A 22058-nucleotide genomic window follows, 5' to 3' on the forward strand; every position below is an offset into this window, starting at 1 on the left:
AAATTTTTGCTGCCATGCTGTAGGGAATCGAAACACGTTCAAACGAGCCAAAAACCACTCCATTCGGACTTAAAACGAATAAGTTATTGGCGAAACAAGATTTGAATGAAACGCGCTGAACAGACTAAGATTATTGAGTCATATTTAGTTAGACATGTTATGGCTTGCACAGTTGGTTGAGATTGTTGAATACGAGCTGCTGGTCACTCGTTCGAACCCCACCTCGTGCATGCTTTTTTCATCTTTTTCTTGAACTACCCCTTTGAACTTTGAAGTGGCTCACCATGCTGACATTGTGCTGCTGACTGGAATGTCTCGCTGACATGGTGGGGTACTGCAGACGTGGCACTAGCCAACGTGGACATATGCTGATCTGGCACGATATGTAGCTCCAAGCCGACCTGATTAATGACTGGATCAAATGCTGACATGGCACTCCATGATTAGATCAGTGCTGCTGACGTGGTGACATGTCCCCTAGTGACGTGGCACGACTTCGCTGACATATCAACGGGATGACGTGGCAGACACGTGCTTATGCTGGCTGCTAACTGGATCCAAATACTGACGTGTCAGTCTACGAATGGACCGAGTTTGCTGACGTGTCCGTCGTTGCTGACGTGTAACTGGATCCAAATACTGACGTGACAGTCTATGAATGGACCGGATATGCTGACGTGGCTCTGATTTGTCAGCGCTTGAGAAGCACCAGATAGCTGCTGTACGGGAGGCTGGATGAAGATTAGGTTTTCGCAACACTTTCTTCAACAGGTTGTCACGGTTTCTTCAACTGATTCGCAACAGTTTTCTGAAGCTCGCAACGGTTTCTTCAACCTTCATAAAAGTGTCTTCAATCCTTTCGCAACAATTTCTGAAAACTTTCTGCAACTTTTCCTATCTTCCACAGCTTTGTTCGAAACTGCTTAGAACTTTCTGCAACTTATTCAGATCTTCTGCAACTTTAATCAAAACTGTTCAGAACTTGCTGCAACTTTCTCGGATCTTCTACAACTTTATTGAAACTGTTCAGAAATTTCTGAAACTTTCTCGGAGCTTCTGCAATTTTTTATGTGGATGTCGTAGTCTCCTTGCAACTTCTGATCGCAACCTTCTCTGTCAAAAATACCTTAAACAACGTTTTGGGTTTTCTGCAACTTTTCTGGAAAAGTTGTGAACTTCTGTTTTGCTTCTTTCTCAAATGTCTTTGAAACCCTAATTTTCAAAAACACTTGAAAAAATTTTCTCAATTAGGGGAGCACGATCTTTTTCTTCGTTCCCCTTAGTCGGCGCCAAAAGATGTTGGTGCAAAAAATGATCACCCCAACAATCTTCGAGATGTGGGAAAGTTGATCCAATTGATATCGTTGATGAAGAATCTCCAAAAATTGATCAAAAGAGGGTGGGGTACCTGCAAAAACACTCCGATGCTAAAGTCAACGGATGTTCTATGCAAGTGTATTGTGGTGAAAAGAATCGAATTCTCTACCTTTTGAGTTGAGATTTAGCCTCTATATATAGGCAGAAGGAGATGTAGCTTTAGGGTTTCAATAGTTATCAAAATAACTTCCCCCATCTGTATAAATCCCAAATAACAACCAGATTCATGATAAGATTTGTTATTCTCTCTAATACTTATCATAATCCATATTTATCTTCAATAATTATTATCTTGAATAATTATGATAACTACTTAAGATAATTATCCTCTTTCGGTTAGGATCTTGCAATTATCTTAAATAATATTTAATAATTATCTATAATAATTATTCCATAAGAATCTTAACATATTTTATTAAGATCTTATTACCCATGGACTTTTGGGCTTCAATAATAAGCCAAGAGGGTTTCCATAATAAACCGAATTGGGCTTCCATAGTAAGCCGAGTGGGTCTCCGTAATAAACCCACCGGTTTCCGTAATAAACCAAATCTAGGCTTCCATAATAAGCCTTGTGGGTTTCCATAACAAACCCACCGGTTTCCATAATAAATCGGATTTAGGCTCCATTATAAGCCTCGTGTGATACGCTCGTACGCTATTTAAATAGGGTACAAACAGGTGGGGAATGAGAGTAGCTGGTCCATTTATAGATGCAGTTAGAGAGTGTGTAAAATATGTCAAGTCAAGTCAGGCTAGAAAAGAGAGATTTGAATGTGCAATGGCCCAAGTTAAGCTTCCCGCTTCAAGATCTGTGGGTTTAGATGTGGATACCAGGTGGAACTCCACCTTTAAGATGCTAAAGGATGCAATTTTTTTGAGACAAGCTTTTGTTAGGCTAGCTGAATTGGATAATGACTTCAATATACTACCATCTTCTAAGGAGTGGAAACAAGGAATACATATATGTGAATGTTTGGAATTGTTTGATGTCATTTCAACCAAATTTGCTGAGATTAAGTATCCCACAACAAATTTGTATTATAATGGGGTGCCAGAAGTTAATAGATGCATTAAGATTTGGGAATCAAGTGAGCATGAGTATATCAGAGACATGGCCAAGAATATGAGGATGAAATTTGATAGCTACTGGAAAGAAAGTAACACTTTGATGGAAATTAGAGTTGTTTTAGATCCTAGATATAAGAATAGGTGGGTGGAGTTTGTTATGAAGTGAGTATATGGTGTCAATCACTATCAAAGTCACTATAACAAATTTGAGCTTGCACTCAATGCTCTTTATTGTGCTTCTGAAACAAACACCACAGTTCCAGATTATTATGATAGTGGAATGAGTTCAGCTGGAATGGAGATCTCTGCAACTACAACTTCATATGAATTTGGTTATGATGATTTTATTATGGAAAACAATGTCTTTGAGGTTCAGAAGTCAGAATTGGAGACTTACTTAGCAGAACCAGTTCTTCCTAAAGGCACAACCATTGAAGAAATGAGGTTTGATATCTTAAGTTGGTGGAAGAATCATGCTCCAAAGTACCCAACTTTCTCAAGGATTGCAAGAGATGTTTTGGTAGTTCCAGTGACAAGTGTAGCTTCAGAATCTATGTTTAGTATTGGTGGCAGGGTTCTCACATCTCACAGGAGTTCATTAGCTCCAAAACTTGTTGAAGCATTGCTTGTTTGGGTGATTGGCTGCCAGATCTCACTCTTAGTGAAAATGATAGTTGTGTTACTGGTAAGTTTCCTTACATCTTAATATTTTATTTGCAATTTAGATGCTTATTGTACTGACAATGACATTGTCACTTGCCAGCTTAAAATGTCTAACACTTTTGATTTTCCTTTTAAAATGCAGAAGTTCAGGACTAAGGAGTAAGGTGGAATGCATTTGCAGATGCAGTTGGCACTTGGCAGTGGAGAATCTGGAGATGGAGGAGGAATGCATTTGCAGTTGTTGCAGCAAATGGAGATGGAGATGTTTTTTTTTTTTTTTTGTAAAAAACATGGTTTTTTTCTTTTGCTAGAGCATCTGAAGATTCTGAACTTGTTTTCTTGTGTGGCATGAACATCTGTATGTCTTTTTTTTTTGGTGTGGCATGGATTTAGAACATGTTTTGTTGTATTTAAAAATTGTTATGTGCTTTTAGCCTGTTTTGTGTTTGTCCTATGACATGCCGGATGGTAACGGAAAAATATCCGTTATCTGGTAAGTCCAGCGTAACGGTAACGTTTTGAATTTCCTATTTCCGCCGGAAATTAACGGATAACGGATATCCGCTAACTTGTAATGGTAATGGCAGCGGCAGAGCCTTTATCTGTTACGTTAGCATCCATCGACAGCCCTACCCTTAATGTGACCAACTTACTGGGGGCCGGGCACAGAGTTGAGGTCCTTGAGGACTTGGGAGAAGCACATGAATACATGATCGCCGGCTCACCGCAGTTTTCTTCTCCAACTCGCCCTCATTCACACACTCCTTGATGGTAAAACCCTAACAAAACTTCTCTCTCACACCATAATTTTTTCTGCAAATATGTTCTCCAGCAAAACTCTCCTGAAAACCCTAATAATATCCTTGTAAAGCTCGAAACTTTTCATTTGAAATTGAGAGCGTTAATGGCACTCCAACTGCATAAGTTGTTGAATTCTAATTGCTTCCGCCGAAACTTGTCTGTGTCGTCTCCTCCACGCATTATGGTACATCCTCTCTACAGATACGAATTGAATTTATCAGTTATTGAAATGACAAGACTTTCATTATTGATTATTCTTCTTTCTCTTCTTTTTTTCAATTTTATGATTTTTTTTTTGTTATTCTTTGATTGCATCCACAGAACTACATGAAAGGGAACGCATCGTATTCTACTACAAATCCTTGTTTCAATGGTAAATTGGGTCAACTTCAGTTAATAAGCCCAAGAGAGGAATGCAGGATCCTAACAATCGATTTAAGGATTTAAGATTCAAGGTTGGATATGATTCTCAGTTCTTTAGAAGTTTTAGTACTGCTAGGCATCATGGAAATTTAACCAATTTTCCGATTCAATCTCATTTAAGTGTAGGAATTCCGAAATCGCGAACAGTAGGAAGTAGTTTTAGGTTGGCTGTATTATTTTATGAAGGTAATGGAAGGAGGCTTTTTTCAGCAAAGCCGTCGAACCAAAAACCTAAGGTTCCAAGTGCAATAGTGAATAAAAATGAGAATGCCTCTGTGGGAGGAGAATCTAGTCGTAAAGCTTTTTATGCACCTCGGAAGCAGACAAGGACTCTGGGTGTTCGTAGTAGCACTGGCGGTCATGGAGGAAAGCAGGTTGCAGTTGAGAAGCAGGTTGCAGAAGGAAAAGATTCTAATAATCAAGTTGCACAAACTGGGGGCACATTGAAACCGGCTGATAGGGTTACCATAGGTGTCAAGAAGAGTGTAGACGAGTCACCCATCTTAACAGAAGCTAAGGTTAATGGTAATGACCATAAAGGGAAGGCTCTAGCTAATAAGAAGCATAAGTCAGGAAAAAAAGGGCACGTTCAGGATGATACTAGCACCAAAGTCCTCTCTGCTACGACCAAAGCCGGAGATTTTAAAGAAGTTATCGTACCAGAGAATGCTAACGTCTCTGTGGGAGATAGAGGGGAACCGTCCCGCAAATCTTTTTATGCACGTCGGAAGCGGGCCAAGATGTTGGCTATTCATAGTAGCAGTGGTGATGGAGGAAACCAGGTTGCAGTTGAAAAGAAGGTTGTAGGAAAAGAAGTTGCTGAAAGTAACAAAAAAGTTGCACAAGCTGTGGACACGTTGAAGCCCACAGAAGTTCGCATAGGAGATAAGAAGGATGCACAACAGTCATCCATCTCAACAGAAGCTAAGAATAGTTACGGCCATAAAAAAAATCTCCAGCTAAAAAGAAGCATAACTCAAGAAATAAAGAGCAGATTCAAAATGAGAATGACACCAAAGTCCTATCCGGTGCAACCAAAGCCGTAGATTCTACAGGAGTTGCACTACTCGAGAAGAAACCTAATATCGACATACATAGCCGCCACTCTCAAACTTCAGATGTAAGTGTCCTGCACTTTCTTTATTACCAAGTGTCTTTCATGTATTATCCCTTGACACCTTGTTTGTCAAAATTTGGCGGTGTCGACATGTATTGATAATGGTATTCATGTCGGGCACACATGCAAACAGCAACACCTCTGGTAGCCATTGAACATTAATATTATTGCAACTTGCCACTTAGTTTATGAAGCTTGAGAAGATGGAAGAGGAAAGAGAGGAAGAAACGTGGCTGCCTTTTCTTCAATATGAGCCTGGATATGTAGCCATTTTATTTTCCTACAAAAAGTATATGTAACATTAGTGTAACCCTAACTCCCATGCCCCGTGTTTAGTGTTTGTAGGTCGCTGTTGGAGTCCTCGTACCGGTGTCAGATGCACACTCATAACCATGTAATTGTTACATATGCAATTGCGTATTTTGTAACTGATGCTGCAGTTTTTTCAGTCTGTTCCAGTGTGCGGGAAACAGTTGCCAGCAGTTGATTCTCCAGGTTCAGAACGTCAGTCCGAGAAGAAGAAAACTATTTTTTTTTTAAAAAGAAAAGAGCTCCTGAGAAGGATACAAGTAAAAGTTCAGATAAGGTCTCATTGCAACAAAGCAACAGTGTTCCAGGAAAATTAGAACCTCCAATTAAAAAACTGAGCCCATTATATCCTCCCACTGGAAAATCTGTTGTGGTGGTGGAGTCTCTCAAAAAAGCGAAGATTGTCCAAGGTTATCTTGGTGATCTGTTTGAAGTCTTGTCTAGTAATGGCCATGTGAGAATGTTGGTCAGATGGGCAGGAGCAGTGAGGCCTGATGACGACTTCAGTATGGTATGGGGGGTTCCAGATGCTGCTTGGACTCAGGTCAAGAGTATGAAAGTTGCATTAAATGGGTAAGTTTGTGAGCTTATCCCCACTACGTATTAGACATATTCTTTACGATGATGCTCCCTATTTATATTTATTTATATAGTTTGTTGTTTCATTCCCAGAGCGAAAAATCTTATTCTTGCATCTGATCCTAGTTGTGAAGGAGAGGCTATTGCTTGGCACCTTACTGAGATGTTGCAGCAGCAAGATGCATTGCATGACAATATTACTATAGCTAGGGTTGTCTTTAACGAATTAACTGAGTCTTCTGTCAAAGCTGCTCTGCAGTCTCCAAGTCTCCAAGAGACATAAACATGGACTTGGTTCATTCTTATCTTTCAAGAAGAGCTCTTGACTATTTGATTGCATATAACTTGACACCGTTATTAGATAAGAAACTACCTGGTTGTCTGTCTGCTGGACGAGTTGAGCATACAGCTCTGTCTCTTCTATGTGATGCAGAAAAGCAATTGACGAGTTCAAGCCACGGGAGTACTGGACTTTAGAAGTGGAGTTCAGCAATAAAATTGTGGATTCTTTGAAGAAAAACTTCTCTATTAAATCTTATTTGATTAATGCTAGATCAAAACAGTTAGAACAGCTCTCTACAAAAGCTACTGATATTCAGAAAAAGATTACGTCATCCTCTTTTAAAGTGGTGGGATGTAAGAGGACAAAAACACGAAAAAATCCTCCTATGCCATATATAACATCAACTCTTCAGCAGGATGCGGCTTATAAATTGCATTTTAGTGCCTCAACTACAATGATGGTCGGTATGCTCACAGTCTTCAGGTTTCTTATTTGCTATATAGTTGCAGATTGTCCTTTTGTTGCCCTTTCTGGGTGTTAATACAATTCTAAGAAAACTCGACTTTTGAATTTCATTTGATCTCAGTCTCATAAGCACTGAGTTCCATAACTTGCGTGCTCACTTTATGTGCAACTTCTTATAATTTATTCTCATGTGGGCCTATGCTTCTGTTTGAGTTCAGCTGGCTAAAGGGCTTTATGAGGGAGTAAAGATAGCAAACAAGGAGGCTATAGGCTTGATAACATACATGCAAACTGACGATCTGCACGTAGGTATCAGTTTCACTGTTTTTTTTTCTTCTTCTTAAATATTGTGTTGTTTGAACTGACCTTCTAGTTATATGTAGATGTATATGTATGTACGTGCGTGTGCGTGTGTTTATATGATACACATGTGTTTATTTTGTTGTAGGGTGTTTATGTTTGCTTCCAATTTAGGTGATCTGAACTACAACTTATGGCATCACTTCAAGATTTATTTTTTATTTGGACCTTGTTACCGTTTATACCAAATTGTATTTTTTGCACTCAGTTTCTAATACTCCCTTATTGTGTCTTTTCCATTTAAGGTCCCTGATGCAGCTGCAGAAGACGTACACTCCTTGGTGTTAGAAAGGTGATTGCAATATTGTATTTTCTGTGTGTGAAGGTGCTTAAATTCATGATGTTTGACACTGTTCTAGTTTATTGCATTTTCTCGTAAATTTGGAGTTAGATTCTTTTTTGCAACGTGGTTATCTTGAATAGATAAATCTCTGGAGCAGCATTGAATAAATCGGACAAATTTAATTGGTGCTTATACCTTTTCTAGGAAATGTTTCCTTTTTAAAATAAAAAGAGCTTGAGCCAAAGCAGTCCTTGGGAGTAGATTCATACACACTAAAATCAAGAGTCAAACTTTTCCATCTCCATCCTGCATCAAATGTGTGGTAGCATATTATTTTTGCATAGGATCCTGCCCTTTCCCAACTTCATTTTTCTGCTGAGTTTCACCTACTCTTGTTATTTAGGTATGGGCAAAAATTTGCATCGAAGGGCGCTCGTAGGTACTGTACAAAGCTCAAGAATGCTCAAGAGGTACACGAAGCTATCAGGCCCACTGACATACGAAGGTTACCATGTAATAACTAAACAGATGTTACTACATTATGATTTGACGAGTTTCATCATATTGCATGCCGGACCTTTCATTTAACTGTTTAGGGCCAGGGTTATTGGTGGTTCACATTTGAGATGTCCCTTTCCTTTCAGCATTATTAGCTGGAGTATTAGATGAAGATTCCTTGAAGCTCTACACCCTTATTTGGTTGAGAACAATGGCATGCCAGATGGAACCAGCCCTGATTGATCAGGTATGGCTGCATTAGATAGAAATGCTGAAGTGTACCCTCACAAGGAACTAATCCAATCGTCCAAGTAAATATTATGTTGCTCGTTGAGTGATACAAGTCCATGTACTGATTGAGTTTATATTGGCTGAATCTTGTTTAAACTAGATACAAGTTGATATCGGTGCTGTTGGCGAGTCTACACTGCTTCAATCTACATGCTCAAGCGTTGAGTTTCTTGGGTACCAAACAGCTTATAAGGTGATCTAGGTCCTATTGTTAAAACTATGTTTTTTCACATCTAAAGAAGTAGCGTTTGGCATGCCTTCCCGATAAGATTGTAACCTTTTCAACTGTTGGTTGAAGATTTTAATTTGCCGAGTAGTTGCCTTTCCGTTTTAATTTCCATGTCAATGTTTTGGTTATTTTGTGAATGGATGAATTTTTTCTGCTGAAGATATCTTGACATCTCATGTTAATTTTCCTTTTCATTGATCTTTTCATGCTCTGTACTTCTTCTAGGATGCGGAAGCTGCTTCAATTGCAAATGACATGGTAGAAGTCGATGCTTGCAAAGAAACTTTTAAGTTTTTGTGTGCACTAAAGGTGGTGATTTTGAGAAATGCTCATCCCGTAGAATAATGTCTCAAAATTGGTAGCTTTAATTTTTTGATGCTTTTTTTGCGCTGTCTGCTAACTTTTTTAGCTCAAAATTTCATATATTTCTAGTCAGGGGATCCTTTCTATCCTGGTAAGGTGGAATTGAAACAGCACATTACTGTACCTCCTCCGCGTTATACTGAGGGTTCGCTGGTATATTTTCACGTTCTTATTCTCTATATTTGTTGTTTTTATTACTTAGATAGATGTAAAACTGTTGTAAGTAGATAAAGTTTTGGTCTTTCAATTTGTGTTTACATTTGCCAGTAGGGCTCATACTACGTTTTTCTAAGATTGGGGTTCGAAGACCATCTACATACGCCACCACAATCAAAGCTTTACAGGTATTTCAGTACGCGCTTTGTGTTTATGTCCAAATAATATGTCTTGGAATTGACTTGATGTTTTTGGTGCAACTAGAATATCGGCCTATTTGATATGCTTCTCGTACATGTTTTTTTGGCAAAACACTGTTCTCTTCTTTCGCTAGACTATAATGTGCTACCATGTAAACCGTCAGGTTTGATCACTTTGTGACTCATGGATCCTGGTATTTATGTGCCCTTCACTGTTCTGTACTTTTGTTAGATGTAAGCAGTTAGTTACTTTTAATTAACTTCTGTGATACATGGTTCTTGTATCCAGATTGACAGTTTTACATTTTCCTGATTTTAAGTTGGCATGTGTTGAGTTGAAAATCTGAGTGATATGATGTTACCTGAGGTGTTACGGAAACGCAAAGCAACACAGCCTATTAATTACTTCACATTACAAAGTTAGCCATGTTATTTAAAATTAGAAACGTTATGTCTGTTGAGTATGATGAACTTTAGATCTCTGAATTCATGAACCTAGAAAGTCAGTGTCACACATGCTGTGACCGTATAAGTATGGACAAGTAAAGCAAGTCGACGCATGAGAAAACCACCGTATTCAATTGCCGTGTTCATGTTTGAATCGATGCTTATGTTTATCTCCTCAAGCTAAATACTTGAACCTGATATGTTATATTGTTGGTGTCACCAGGAAAGAAAATATTTGACGGTAAAGAATCGAGAATTATATCCAGAGTTTCATGCTCGAATGGTATGCACATATCTTCTATATATTTCTTTTCACACTTTATTCATTTCTAATGCCAATTAAAGTTGTCTGCTACGTTGATCGATCTCATATCTGGCATCGCTCTGTAGTGCCTATTTGGAATTTTCTCCCATTATGTTTTATCAGTTTCTGGTGCAAGTTCTCCTCTATGTTTCCTCGGGTCACTTATTCTTTCCTTGTTTACACAACCATATACCTATATAGATGCATGATGACTTCTGAGACTTTATATAATAAATTGCTACTGCATTATGTGAATATCTATGACTGTATTTATGAAAACAGTTTTTAACTTATACTCCCTCCGTCCCACCATTAAGTGACCTAGTTTGAATTTGCACAAATTTTAAGGCAAATGGGAGAGAGAGTGACTTCCTATTATTTTTTCCATATTTGCCCTAAAAAAAACTGAAATACCAGCTACGTCTTCCCTCCAATCTCCAAATCGACAAATTCACAATTTCAACTTTCGTTCTCAATACAAAAACCCAGAATATACGTGATCTCTGTTTACTGTAAACTTCAGGTGATTCAATCAGAGATTTCTCTTCACTCATAAACTTCAAGTTTGATTTTTACAGAAACAAAGTTCCAAAATCAAATTCAGATCTCTCTTTACTGTAAACAGGTGATTCAATCTGAGATCTCTATTCACTCACAACTTCAGGTGATTTGTATGTACCCATGATAAGTACTCCATCTGAAAAATCAATAAGATAAAGTTCATCAAATCTCCACCTGAAAATGAGATAAATTTCAGATCTGAAAAATATCAAATCAAATTCTCAAAGCAGGAGTATTGTAAAGCAGGAAAATCAATTTGAGTTTCAGAATAAGCAAAACTTCTAAGGTAAATATCTAACTCTTTACCTCATTTTCTAATCATCTTAAGTTGTGAAGCATAGTAGCAGATGTAGAACATTGCACATGTAGGAGCAATCAATTGATTTTAACAGATTTCAGAAAGAAAGGTCAAATTAACTGAAGAATCTGCATCATCTAATTTGCAATTACAAACAATTCATAAGAACTGGACCAGATCAAAACACAAATATGTGGGGAGTATCATTTTGAGTACTATGGTGAACACATTCCAACCCTTTTTTATGCAATAAAACAGATGCAGAATGCAATATTAAGCTTGATATCAGAAATTTGCTTTTGAAAGAAGTGGTTCTTCATGACAAAAGCAACAGAGAATTACTACCTTCATCCGGAAGAAACCGAACCATATCGTACATGTCAAAGTAAAAGGTACATTAAAAAGGTCATGTTTTTGGCAGCAATAGCTCGTCCTAGGTTCGATGAGTTTGGGAATGAAGTTTTTAACGGAAAAATAGGTATATTTCCTTTTGTAACAAAGGAGGCAGCAAAGCGAACGAGCAAAAATCGTCCGGCTGGAACACTCGAAGATAAACCAATTGAATCAGTGAACAAAGACGTTACAAGAGCTTGTTTGATTAAGAAATTATTACCAGCCATTCGGGAAAAGTGGCCAAACTATAATGGGGAAACTATCTACATCCAACGAGATAATGCGAAACCACATATGAAAGTGGATGATGAAGAATTTTTAAAAGAAGCCGCAAAAGAAGGTTTTGATATTAGGTTGAGATTCCAACCTTCACAAAGTCCCGACATGAACGTTCTTGATCTAGGGTTTTTCAGGGCTATACAATCGTTACAGCACAGAGAGGCGCCTACTACTGTTGGCGAACTTTTATCGGCTGTGGATAAAGCATTTAATGAATTATCGGCACAAGCTCTGAATGACGTATTCCTCTCATTGCAACTATGCATGGTAGAGGTTCTAAAGCTTCATGGAGGAAACAATTATAAATTGCAGCATATAGGGAAAAAGAAACTTGCACGCATTGTGAACTTCCTACTCAAATCGAAGTGGATAAGAATCTGGTGAAGGAAGCAACTAATTACCTCTCATGTTTAAGACATTTCTGCAATGCTGGCGAAACACATGGCAATGATATCATTATGTAGTTTCTGGAACAAGCCTTCCAGCTGCTTGCAAAGGTTACTTCAGCAAACCATACATAGTTTCTCCAGCAAGAAAACCTCGAATGGTTTTATCTACATAGACAAACAGTCACAATAAGTTGTTCATTTTCATGTAATTTTACATGGTTTCATTTCACCGTGTTGGTATTTTCATGTAATTTTACATGGTTTCATTTCAATCAGCCTGTAATCTTTACACTCATAAGTTCACATGAAGATAAGCTAAACCTTTTGCTATCTCCAGGCAAATCTTATGCCTTCTTGGCCAGTTCAAATTCAGTCGCTTTCTTCTTTACCTAAGATGGTGAAATTTCTAGTAACTTACTTTTGTTAACTCTATTGTACGTTTCAAATATGTAAGGCCCTCAACAGAAAGATAGGGACCTATAAGGATGTAACTCAAGTTACATTTTTTAATCTAGAGTATCATGAAACCTTACTTCTTAAAAGTCTGAGAATAAAACAAGTGGAACCAAATAACGAGCAGGACACACATAAAAACAAACCTGAAGCTGCTCCAAAACAAAGCGCAGACCCTTGACTGTTGCATTGACAAAAGAAACATTTGAGTTATCTCCATCTTGAGAAATCCCTCCTAGCTCATTCATCAACTTTTTGTGTGTATCCATCACATCATCCTCGTTAGCAGGAGCTGAAAGCTTTTGCAGGGTGACTAATGCAAACTCCAATGAGTACTGAAAATTAAAAGAAATATGAAGATATGTAGCTGATGAATTCCATATGGTGACACAAGTGGCACTTTATTCCCCTGCAAGTAAGACATGAAACTAGTTAACCTTGTGTGCATACACAAATAAACAATAAGAACATCATAGTTTATGTTTCTTCATGCCTTGGCCGCGCATACATCATAGTCTCCTCCTCCAGCTAAAGCGCGCCGATGACTTGAAAGTGGATACGATGAATTAGAGACAAGTCTACGGCCGGGAGTGCCAATTAAATTGTTGGATTCATGGGAATCAGTATTATGAAATGCTGTTGTGACGCTGCCAATGTTGTACAAGTCATATTCTTGTTGCTTGCTACATGGATGCCAAGTATTAGCAACACTCTGTGGGATGCAAATCTTTGAGATGGGCACTTGTCCTATCGTCAGTAGCAATGAAATGAACCCTAGTAACATTAGCTCTGCATAAACAAATTAACCAAAACCCAAAATTAGGAATCCTATAGAATCATCATGTTTAATAAGAGCAAACCCCATAAAACCCAATTGGTTCATTTGTACTCCCTGTATTCTCATCTTCATAAGAGCAAACCCCATAAAACCCAATTGGTCTTGTTCCTCATCATCTCCTGCTTTCACAGAAAACCCATAGCAACAACTCGATTTCTGTAATTTGAGCAGTAGCAAACCCATTTGAGAACAACCACCAATTCCTTCTGTTACTGACAAACCCTAAATCCACCATTTCAGTTCTTCAAACAGATTCAATCCATCTTCATTCAACAACATCTGCTTCAATTTCTTCTCTCGCGGCTCAGATTCATCAATTCAGTCAAACCCATATCTTTTTTCTCTTGATTTCACAGAAACAACATCTTCTACATCTTGATTCATCAATAAAATTTGATCTAAACCCTATATCAGATTCAACTTCAAACTTTGGAAGATTTATTCATAAAATCAAAACCCACACAGAATATGTTAAGTTTAACCCAAAAATGTAATCTTTTTATCAGATTCAAATAAAATTGAAGATAGAAAAACTAACAACAGAGAAGATGAAGATGATGAAGATGAAGATGAGAAGACGGAGATGATAAAGGTGATGGTGGTCATCGTAGTAGAAGAAGAGATGCCGTTTGACGGTGATGGTGATGGTGGTGGTGGAGATAGGACCGAAGAAATGGAGAGTGAGAGTGAGACTCAGGAAAAATGAAGGGAGAAATGGGGAGTGAGAGTGAGACAGTGGGAAAATGCGTGACATTTAGGGAGAAGGAGAATTTTAGAAATTCACCCCATTCATTTGGAATAGATCATTTAATGGTGGGACAAAATTAAAAACCAAGTAGGTCACTTAATGGTGGGACGGAGGGAGAGTATAAAGTAGATCCTTTTATCTAATTACTCATTCTCTAGTACATCATTTTTCCTATCGGAGTCCATCTTGTTTTTATTTCTAAATTTAGCGTATTTCTAATTGTACGAGTTTATTCTTCGAAAAGAAAGATACCAGTCTACTCTTTCTCGATCTATCAATTGATTTTATTCATCAGATATCTATATATTTCAGTTGCCTCCTGATGGTTTGTCATATAGATTGCTTCCCAGGAAATTTTTGAGCTCTCTGATACGGGTCTATTTTCAGGTATCTCAATTTCTCTCTCACTTCTTCTCTGAGGTGAATGATTATAGTTTTACAGCTAATATGGAGGATGAGGTACGCATCTGGATAACCTATGCATACATTCCTTCTATCCCATGTGATCCCATTTTTTAACTTGCACTTAAAGACATACATATCTACTGATTGCTCCTGCTAATGGTTATGCTTCAAATCTATTGCTACTCTCTACTTTTGATTTATAAATCCCGAGACGTCGTGGTTCATCTTTGAAGTTAGTCTACGCATGGGCGTGGTTTGATTTGAGTCTATCTGCAATTTTTATGTTCTCCCTCTGAACACTAAGTTGTCCTGGCGCAGCGTCCAAGTGGGAGTTTATCATGCGCCTTAACTAATCCTAGTCATTTCAAAAAATTGACATCTTACCTTTTTAATTTTCCCAGCTCGATAAAGTATCTGCTGGGTTCTCTGAGTGGAAAGGACTCATGAAAGATTACTGGACACGCTTTAGCAAGTATTGCAGTCGGGCTGGTAATGCGAGCTCGCGGCAGGTACGAAATTAGTTCAGTCATAAAGTGAAGACTTAAAACATGTAGTTATTGATTGTAGTGACATGCATTTTCACTTGCAGATCGAAACTGTTATGGAGAAAGCATTTCCCGATTTCTTGTTTGGTTCACTTCCTGGAAAGAGCAGGACATGCCCTAGGTAATTATGCTATAGTGATAGTTTCTGTCTGGATTATATTGATCTTTTAGTTTCTAGGGAGAGTTCATCGATGCAGTTTTACCAGATATACTATACTACGCAATATGACCTCAGCAGATGTGAGGTGGAAAGTTGATCTTTTAGAAAATATTTGCTTTAGAATCACAGTGTCTTACAGCTCAAGCTAAGGTTTCTTTAACGGATTTACTGCACTTCTGCACCTTAAAGGGATGTTCTCTTCTCCGGATTACAATGACAATGACTGACTTCCATCTGAACAATGTTCATGGGAGTCATCTAGATGTATCAAAATTGATTTTGGATGTCTGCTAATATACACTTTCATTGTTTTCCACCATTTTCTTTCCCTTCCTACTTTCTGTCCCTTCCTACTTTCTGGTATACTTGAATTTTAAAATTTAATTTTCTGCAAATTTTGTTAGCATCATTTTATCCTTAATTGTAACACGATGCAGGTGTAAAGAAGGCAATCTGATTTTCAGAATTACTGGGTCTGCTGCAGGTTACTTCGTGGGTTGCGATAAGCACCCGAAATGCAAGTTAGTATCTTACAATATCCATTTGTTTTTTGTGTACCAGTCCAGCACCTTTACTCTATGTGACTGTCACTATGTGGTGAAGATAGAAATGTTGTAGGAACTAATTCTTGATTTCTTTACATATCACTAAAATATCATGTGGATTATGGTTAGATTACTATCCATATTGATGTGTTTTCTTTTTTCTTGCTTCCTTAAATGACCCACTCTCTGTTATGGTGGATATAGGTACGTTAACCCTATACTTCGGGATGGAGAAGAAGAAAAGGTCAAAGAACATCCTGATGAAGAAGAGTTGTTTGATGAACCAACAATAATAGGCATGTATCTTGGTTCTGATGAAAAGGTTTGTGAATTATGATTGATTGCTCTTTTTCCATTGAGATTTTTGTAGTTGTTAGATTTCATTTCTGTTTCATGAAGACATATTTCATGGTTTGCATCTATGTATATTTACACTGTCTTTTACTTCTTTTTTCAGATTTATTTGAAGACTGGTCCTTATGGAGGCTATGTACAGCTTGGCGATGATATGAAGGGATTTACACCGAAAAGAGCTCCTCTTGGCAAGGTATGCAGTGTATTCTAAATCAATCAGGTGCCTCTCACTAAATATGTTGGAGCTTTGATCTGCAAATATCATAGCCAAATGCATGAACATGTGTTGAACTCACGTATAAAAACACCAATCTGGACTAGAGTTTTACCTTGTTTTGTTTGTGCCAAAACCACATGTTTAAGAATAATATTTAATCTGTATGTCTATGAAATGATATCTTTCCTCGCACTATTATCAGATGGCTCCTAGCTCGATAACCTTAGAGCATGCTCTTGACTTGCTGAGCTATCCTAAAACATTGGTAAGATCTGGGAGAATTTGATTTTTTTTTCCTAGTTTTCCAAGTCACTTTTTCTTTACTGGTTTCCCGCTCACTTGGTTTCTTGTTTCTTTTTAGGGTAATCATCCGGATGATGATAAACCAGTATTCCTAAGGACTGCTCCTAAAGGATACGCCATTAGGCATCATCGAACAACTGCTCCTGTACCGAAGGTATTTTTCCGAGCCTTAGATAACATAGTGATGGAAAGGAATGCGTATAAACGCCTAACAGTTGGCTTCTGGAGACAGTAAATGAAACCTGTAATTACCAGGTTACTAGCTGAGTAGCAAGCATCTGTCTTTGCTATAATCCTGTCACAGTTATGTTTATCCGACAAAGCTACAGTTTTGTATATAATTATTTACAGAAAATTACAATAGCAATATAGCGACACTGCTTCAGGTGGCACAGAGCCATATATGAACTGCCATGGCTTATTTTTCTCCTATACTGTATTTTAGTGGGACATAACTACCACATTGCTTCAGTTACATGTTTTCCTATGTTCTACTTCCTCTATGGCAATTGTTGAAGATTCTTGCTAATTTTGATGTGTTGGGATGTCTAGAACATGGATCCAAAGAAAGTAAATTTAGAAGATGCATTGAAGTATTTATCGGGTAAAGGCGCAAGGCATGCTGGGCGCCCTAAGAATAAACCAAAGGCTGAAATCTACGAGGCGTGATAAATGACAGGAAGCTTCATTTATGTAGTGGTATAGTATAATAGAAAGTGCTGATTCAGTTTGCTGTAGATTTTGCTGAGCTACTGGTAATCTGTTTTAGTGTTTTCCTTTTATTTTGTTGAGGTGATCCAGTAATGTTGGATTGCCCTCTCCATTCTTTGTAAAGTAATTCAATCTGTAATAAATTTTTGTTAGTTCTGGTTTTGGTTTATTTTCATCGCCCACTTTACTTGGTAGCTGGAACAAGAATAATTTCGATAGCTATCCATTCTACTTCCCATCTTTGACAGGCAAGGTCTCATATGACTGGTACATGATTTAGGTCCATCAAAACTATAGTAAGGGTATATTTGTACTTTTTTCGGTGCACTATACAGTAACTCCGACCAAAGATAATGCATGCGATTGATGATGCCGGGATAGATGCAACCACTTGAATTGATAAAACTGTATGGATATGACGGAAGTTGTTCTGAGCTGATAACATGCTAATTCCTACACACTACTGGTGTACAAATTTTATAGAAGCCGGAGCGATGTTATGTTCATGAGAAGGGCCTTGATGGTGTGTATGGGTACTTTGTTCAGGATGACAAGTATTATTGGCCAAATTGATCGTGATGAAGGTTACAGCAGCACTCTGTTTATCGGAATGTTTAGCTGCATTTGCATGTCTGTTTGTTCATCTGATTTGTTCTGTTCTAGCTCAACGAAAGAGCAAGTATAATTTCCTTGATTAAAGGACTATCCCATACAAAAATATACTCCGATTTGATGCAGCTGGTAATCCCTTGTAATCAGCTGCACGTTTAATTTGCTTATTCACAAGTGTGCTTCAACCAAGCCAAGCGTGTTTGAGCTCATCACCAAAAAAAAAAATCATTCTATGCTCGGAAAGAATTATAATACTAATACAGTTCTGTAATTACCAAGTCAACACATCTCTGATCAGGTTCTCTACTAACACCGGTATCTCCTGACCCTGGCGTGCCAAAAGAAATGGGAAATGGTATGCGCTCAAATATAATAGACTTCTTTTTCTTTAATTCAAACTATAATATCACTCGAATCCATACAACATTGCAATCTGTATCTACTTTCACAGTACTACACAATCTATCGTCCCACACAAGAATGGGATATAGCAAAAGAAGCTAAACAGATATACCTAGTTTATGATTTTTGTTCTTTTTCCGCCAGGAATTCGTTTATGCTTAATGGCAGAGCAACTCAACTCACAGATTGAATACTGCTACTAATTAATCTCACACCCTAGAAAGCACCAACTTTCTCACTGTATTCATACATAAACTGGTCTTCACTTTGAATATATTCATATATAGCAAAAGAAGCTAAACAGATATACCTAGTTTATGGTTTTTGTTCTTTTTCCGCCAGGAATTCGTTTATGCTTAATGGCAGAGCAACTCAACTCACAGATTGAATACTGCTACTAATTAATCTCACACCCTAGAAAGCACCAACTTTCTCACTGTATTCATACATAAACTGGTCTTCACTTTGAAACTGGAGACGATGAGTTCTTCTTGATAAGAGCATAAGCATCACTATATATGGCCACCAAGTTTGAGAAAACAGCAAGCACAATCATAAAAATAGATATGATTTTATCCTTGCGTGTTGCTACCCGATGAGGATCCCTAGTAGAAGAAAAACGAAAGTCAGAAAAACAACCCTCTTAACGATATATTTGAAGGACACCGAGTCTTCAAGGAAATTTTCATTATCATAACTACTAGGTGTTGATACAGAAAAAGAAAAGAAGAACGAAGTTGAAGAACTTACTTGAGAGTAATGGCAGCAGGAAAGATGAACCCAATGCAAACTGCAGCTGTAGCTCCAGTGAACTGAAAAGCATCCCAGATGCTAGGTATAAAGTTTGCACCCACAAAAACAATAGCGATGAGCCCAGTGCTGATCATGGCAAATCTCTTATTGTCTAAAGACAAAGGACCGGCTGTCGGGAACAACAGACCATCCATGTTGAGCCTTAGAGCAAAGAAGATGATCGGGAAGACAAGCATCAGGTGCAGGGCGTAGCTAACACGAACAGCATCGTTGAGCAGTGAGCTGTATGGGATACCAAGGTTGGTGTCGAAGTTCGCAAGGACATCATCTAGAGTTGAGTCGCCGAACAGGAGAAACCCAAAGAAACTTGTTGTCACGTACACGGTTGAGCAAAGTGCTAGTGAGCTCCTCACAATTGATTGTATCTGAGAAGGGACTTCCAGTTCATTGTATATTGGGTGCACTGCATAAAATATCACAAGTTCTTAAGAATGAAAATCTCTTCAAGATTGACCAACGACGAAATTATCTAGGAGTCTAAGACAATGATTTGCTTACCATTATAATGACAAATGTAAGCTGTGACGAGAACAGGTACAACTGTGAAGAGGTTCCAAACCGAGGTCAGATTAGGTACTTCAGGAATCAATCTGGGCATCGCTATACTTCCATTTATCAATTTGACAATCGTTATTCCCGCAGTAATGATAACAAAGACAACCGCCAGAGCAACTGATAAGGCAGAAGTGTATCTCAACGAATCTGCAAAACAAATGAATGTAAGAAATTCTCCTCATCGAAGAGGTCAGCACTATATCTTCATAAACAAAAAGGAAACAATGAGGAGAAAATTTAAATATTGAACCTACGGAGAAATTCAAAATCTTTCGTCGATTTCCTTCAAAGGAAAACTGGCATTAGAACTGAAACCGAAGCCAACATACACATAAGGTTTTAAATGCTTCTACGTAGTCTATATGTAACCAAGATACCCTATATCAGGCTAGACCAAGACTAATAACTTGTGCAAAAAAATCAACCTACAAAACAACTCAAGAATCTGCGGAGCGCAAATAGCAGAGGAAATAAGATAACATCCCAATTCCATGTAAATGAATTAATAAGAGAATGAAGCAATAGTGTTGTAGCAATTCAGGAAATTTAGGCATTCAGGAACCACATAGCAAATCTATTTACACTAGGTAGATGTTTCACAATCAATATTTGATACACAAGTCGCAGAGAATAAACTTACCCACACGCTTGAGGCATGCTAATGGGGCAAATACACCAAGTGTGGTGAAAAGCAACACAAAGAACCGCCCGTTCCACCAATGCACACCAAACCATCCTTCTAAGATACCAGAATGATGTGTTCCACTTGCAGATGTTCCAGAAATTACATCACCTTAACATTCAGATCACAAAAAACAAAAACACACGTTAAAAGAAAATATAATTAACAACAATCATTCACACTCATGAATCCATGATCATAACAGTGTAAAGTAACGAAATGAAGGCAACATGCAGCTCAAATAAGTAATCAAAAACACCAGAAATTACCATACCGATGATAATCATGTACACGATAAGCACTCCAACATTGTTAACGACAACACAAGCCTGCAATGCAATCCTCCCATACTTTCCAAAAGTATCTCCCATAAGCTCTCCATAAGAAACTGTTTTCCCTGCTTTACTAAACCTCAATAACATCTCAATCGAGCACTCGGTCAAAAACGCCATGAATACTATCATTAGTATCCCAGGGACAAGTCCAAGAACCTTCATAGTAGCAGGCAAAGCCATAATACCAGCACCAACAATAGTTGTCGATAAATTAAACACTGCCCCAGTGTATGAACCTCCATTGAATTCATCAAATTCTTCCTCTTGATGCTTACTAGGTAACAAAGGTGCTTTCTCATCAGCAACTTGTTTGTTCTTTCTTTGCTTCCTCTCTTTTGGTATTATTGTCATCCTTCCTTTTTCAAGTTCAACTTAAAATCAAAACCAAAATCAAACCCACACAACAAGATCTAATCTTTTCTAGCCACAAATACAAATATCAAAACCTTCTGAACAAATTATCAAATTTAATCCCAAACCCCCAAAATCCAATAAAACCAAACAAATTGAACTAAAATGAAATAATTAACAAAATTCAATCAAAACCCAGAAAAGAATTAGATCCTTGTACAGAAAGACACAAAATTTAACCAACAATCTTCAGAAACAAATAGTAAAAATCGAGGAGAATTTTTAAGAAACCCGTAAAAAAACTAAGGAAGGAAATTTTGTTAAATTTTTCCTTTCCTTTTCTCTCTCAACAAATGATTGTTTCTTCTCCTCAACTTATAAATTGAGATTTTTCTCTAATTCCGATCGCATATTGTATTTTATTTTTCCTTCCTCCAAAGTTCAACCTTATCTAATGAAGAAGACTTGGTTGAAACAATATATCACCTCTTCGCGTAATGAAAAGTCCTCAAAAATTCGTCTTTTATCAATAATTCATATGTTTAAATGACTGTATGAGTTAAGGAATTTGGATATTTTTACCTTAAATTAAAGGTTTATCTGTAGAACCCTAAAATTGATGATGAACAGTAGTGGTAGGTTCGAAGATATTGGAGAAAATGTAGATGATTGGCCTTAATCCCCTGTTATTCCTATTTATACAGTCATTATCTTTGAATCTCCTGCTCAAATATAGCAGTAAATTAATTGGTTTCCAATTAATAAACGTTGATGTTCCTTAAAATACGGAAAATCCGATGGTCACGATTTGTGTATATGTGACATTCTGTGATTGGTTGAACTTCAAACGACGGAGTCCGACCGACAGAAAGTAGAAGAGTGAAATGAAA

At 37.6% G+C, this 22058-nt stretch overlaps 3 protein-coding genes, 1 long non-coding RNA gene and 1 pseudogene across 7 annotated transcripts; 3 read left to right on the forward strand and 2 right to left on the reverse strand.

Annotated features, from left to right (window-relative positions):
* Positions 1 to 3819: 3819 nt before the first annotated feature.
* On the forward strand, positions 3820 to 6033 carry LOC113281885. 3 transcript variants are annotated; one of them, XM_026530787.1, is made up of 3 exons: positions 3820 to 4096; positions 4234 to 5455; positions 5902 to 6033. In XM_026530787.1, the coding sequence occupies exon 2, from the start codon at positions 4326 to 4328 to the stop codon at positions 5379 to 5381; it is 1056 nt and encodes a 351-aa protein (XP_026386572.1). In that variant the 5' UTR covers positions 3820 to 4096; positions 4234 to 4325; the 3' UTR covers positions 5382 to 5455; positions 5902 to 6033. The 3 variants fall into 3 exon arrangements, with proteins under 3 accessions (XP_026386572.1, XP_026386571.1, XP_026386573.1); XM_026530786.1 differs by having other exon boundaries at positions 5789 to 5976; XM_026530788.1 differs by having other exon boundaries at positions 5893 to 5976.
* LOC113279170 lies at positions 5656 to 17587 on the forward strand (annotated as a pseudogene).
* On the reverse strand, positions 10622 to 12999 carry LOC113281888. Its single transcript, XR_003326393.1, has 3 exons — positions 12739 to 12999; positions 12152 to 12304; positions 10622 to 10916 (listed from the first exon to the last, which is right to left on the reverse strand). It is a non-coding gene; the product is annotated as an uncharacterized LOC113281888 (long non-coding RNA).
* Positions 10912 to 12153, forward strand: LOC113281887. Its single transcript, XM_026530789.1, has 2 exons — positions 10912 to 11066; positions 11337 to 12153. The coding sequence occupies exon 2, from the start codon at positions 11397 to 11399 to the stop codon at positions 12132 to 12134; it is 738 nt and encodes a 245-aa protein (XP_026386574.1). The 5' UTR covers positions 10912 to 11066; positions 11337 to 11396; the 3' UTR covers positions 12135 to 12153.
* Positions 17588 to 18388: 801 nt separating the features above from the next.
* Positions 18389 to 21848, reverse strand: LOC113281889 (amino acid transporter AVT6A-like). Of its 2 annotated transcripts, XM_026530791.1 has the most exons (6): positions 20757 to 21848; positions 20441 to 20593; positions 19744 to 19947; positions 19183 to 19648; positions 18858 to 19037; positions 18389 to 18659 (listed from the first exon to the last, which is right to left on the reverse strand). In XM_026530791.1, exons 1-5 carry the CDS (start codon positions 21166 to 21168, stop codon positions 18893 to 18895), a joined length of 1380 nt encoding a protein of 459 aa, XP_026386576.1. In that variant the 5' UTR covers positions 21169 to 21848; the 3' UTR covers positions 18389 to 18659; positions 18858 to 18892. The 2 variants fall into 2 exon arrangements, with proteins under 2 accessions (XP_026386576.1, XP_026386575.1); XM_026530790.1 differs by having other exon boundaries at positions 18391 to 19037.
* Between the last annotated feature and the right edge of the window lie 210 nt (positions 21849 to 22058).

The sequence above is a fragment of the Papaver somniferum genome, chromosome 5 (genome assembly GCF_003573695.1).
Source record: "Papaver somniferum cultivar HN1 chromosome 5, ASM357369v1, whole genome shotgun sequence".
NCBI classification, from domain to species: domain Eukaryota; kingdom Viridiplantae; phylum Streptophyta; class Magnoliopsida; order Ranunculales; family Papaveraceae; genus Papaver; species Papaver somniferum.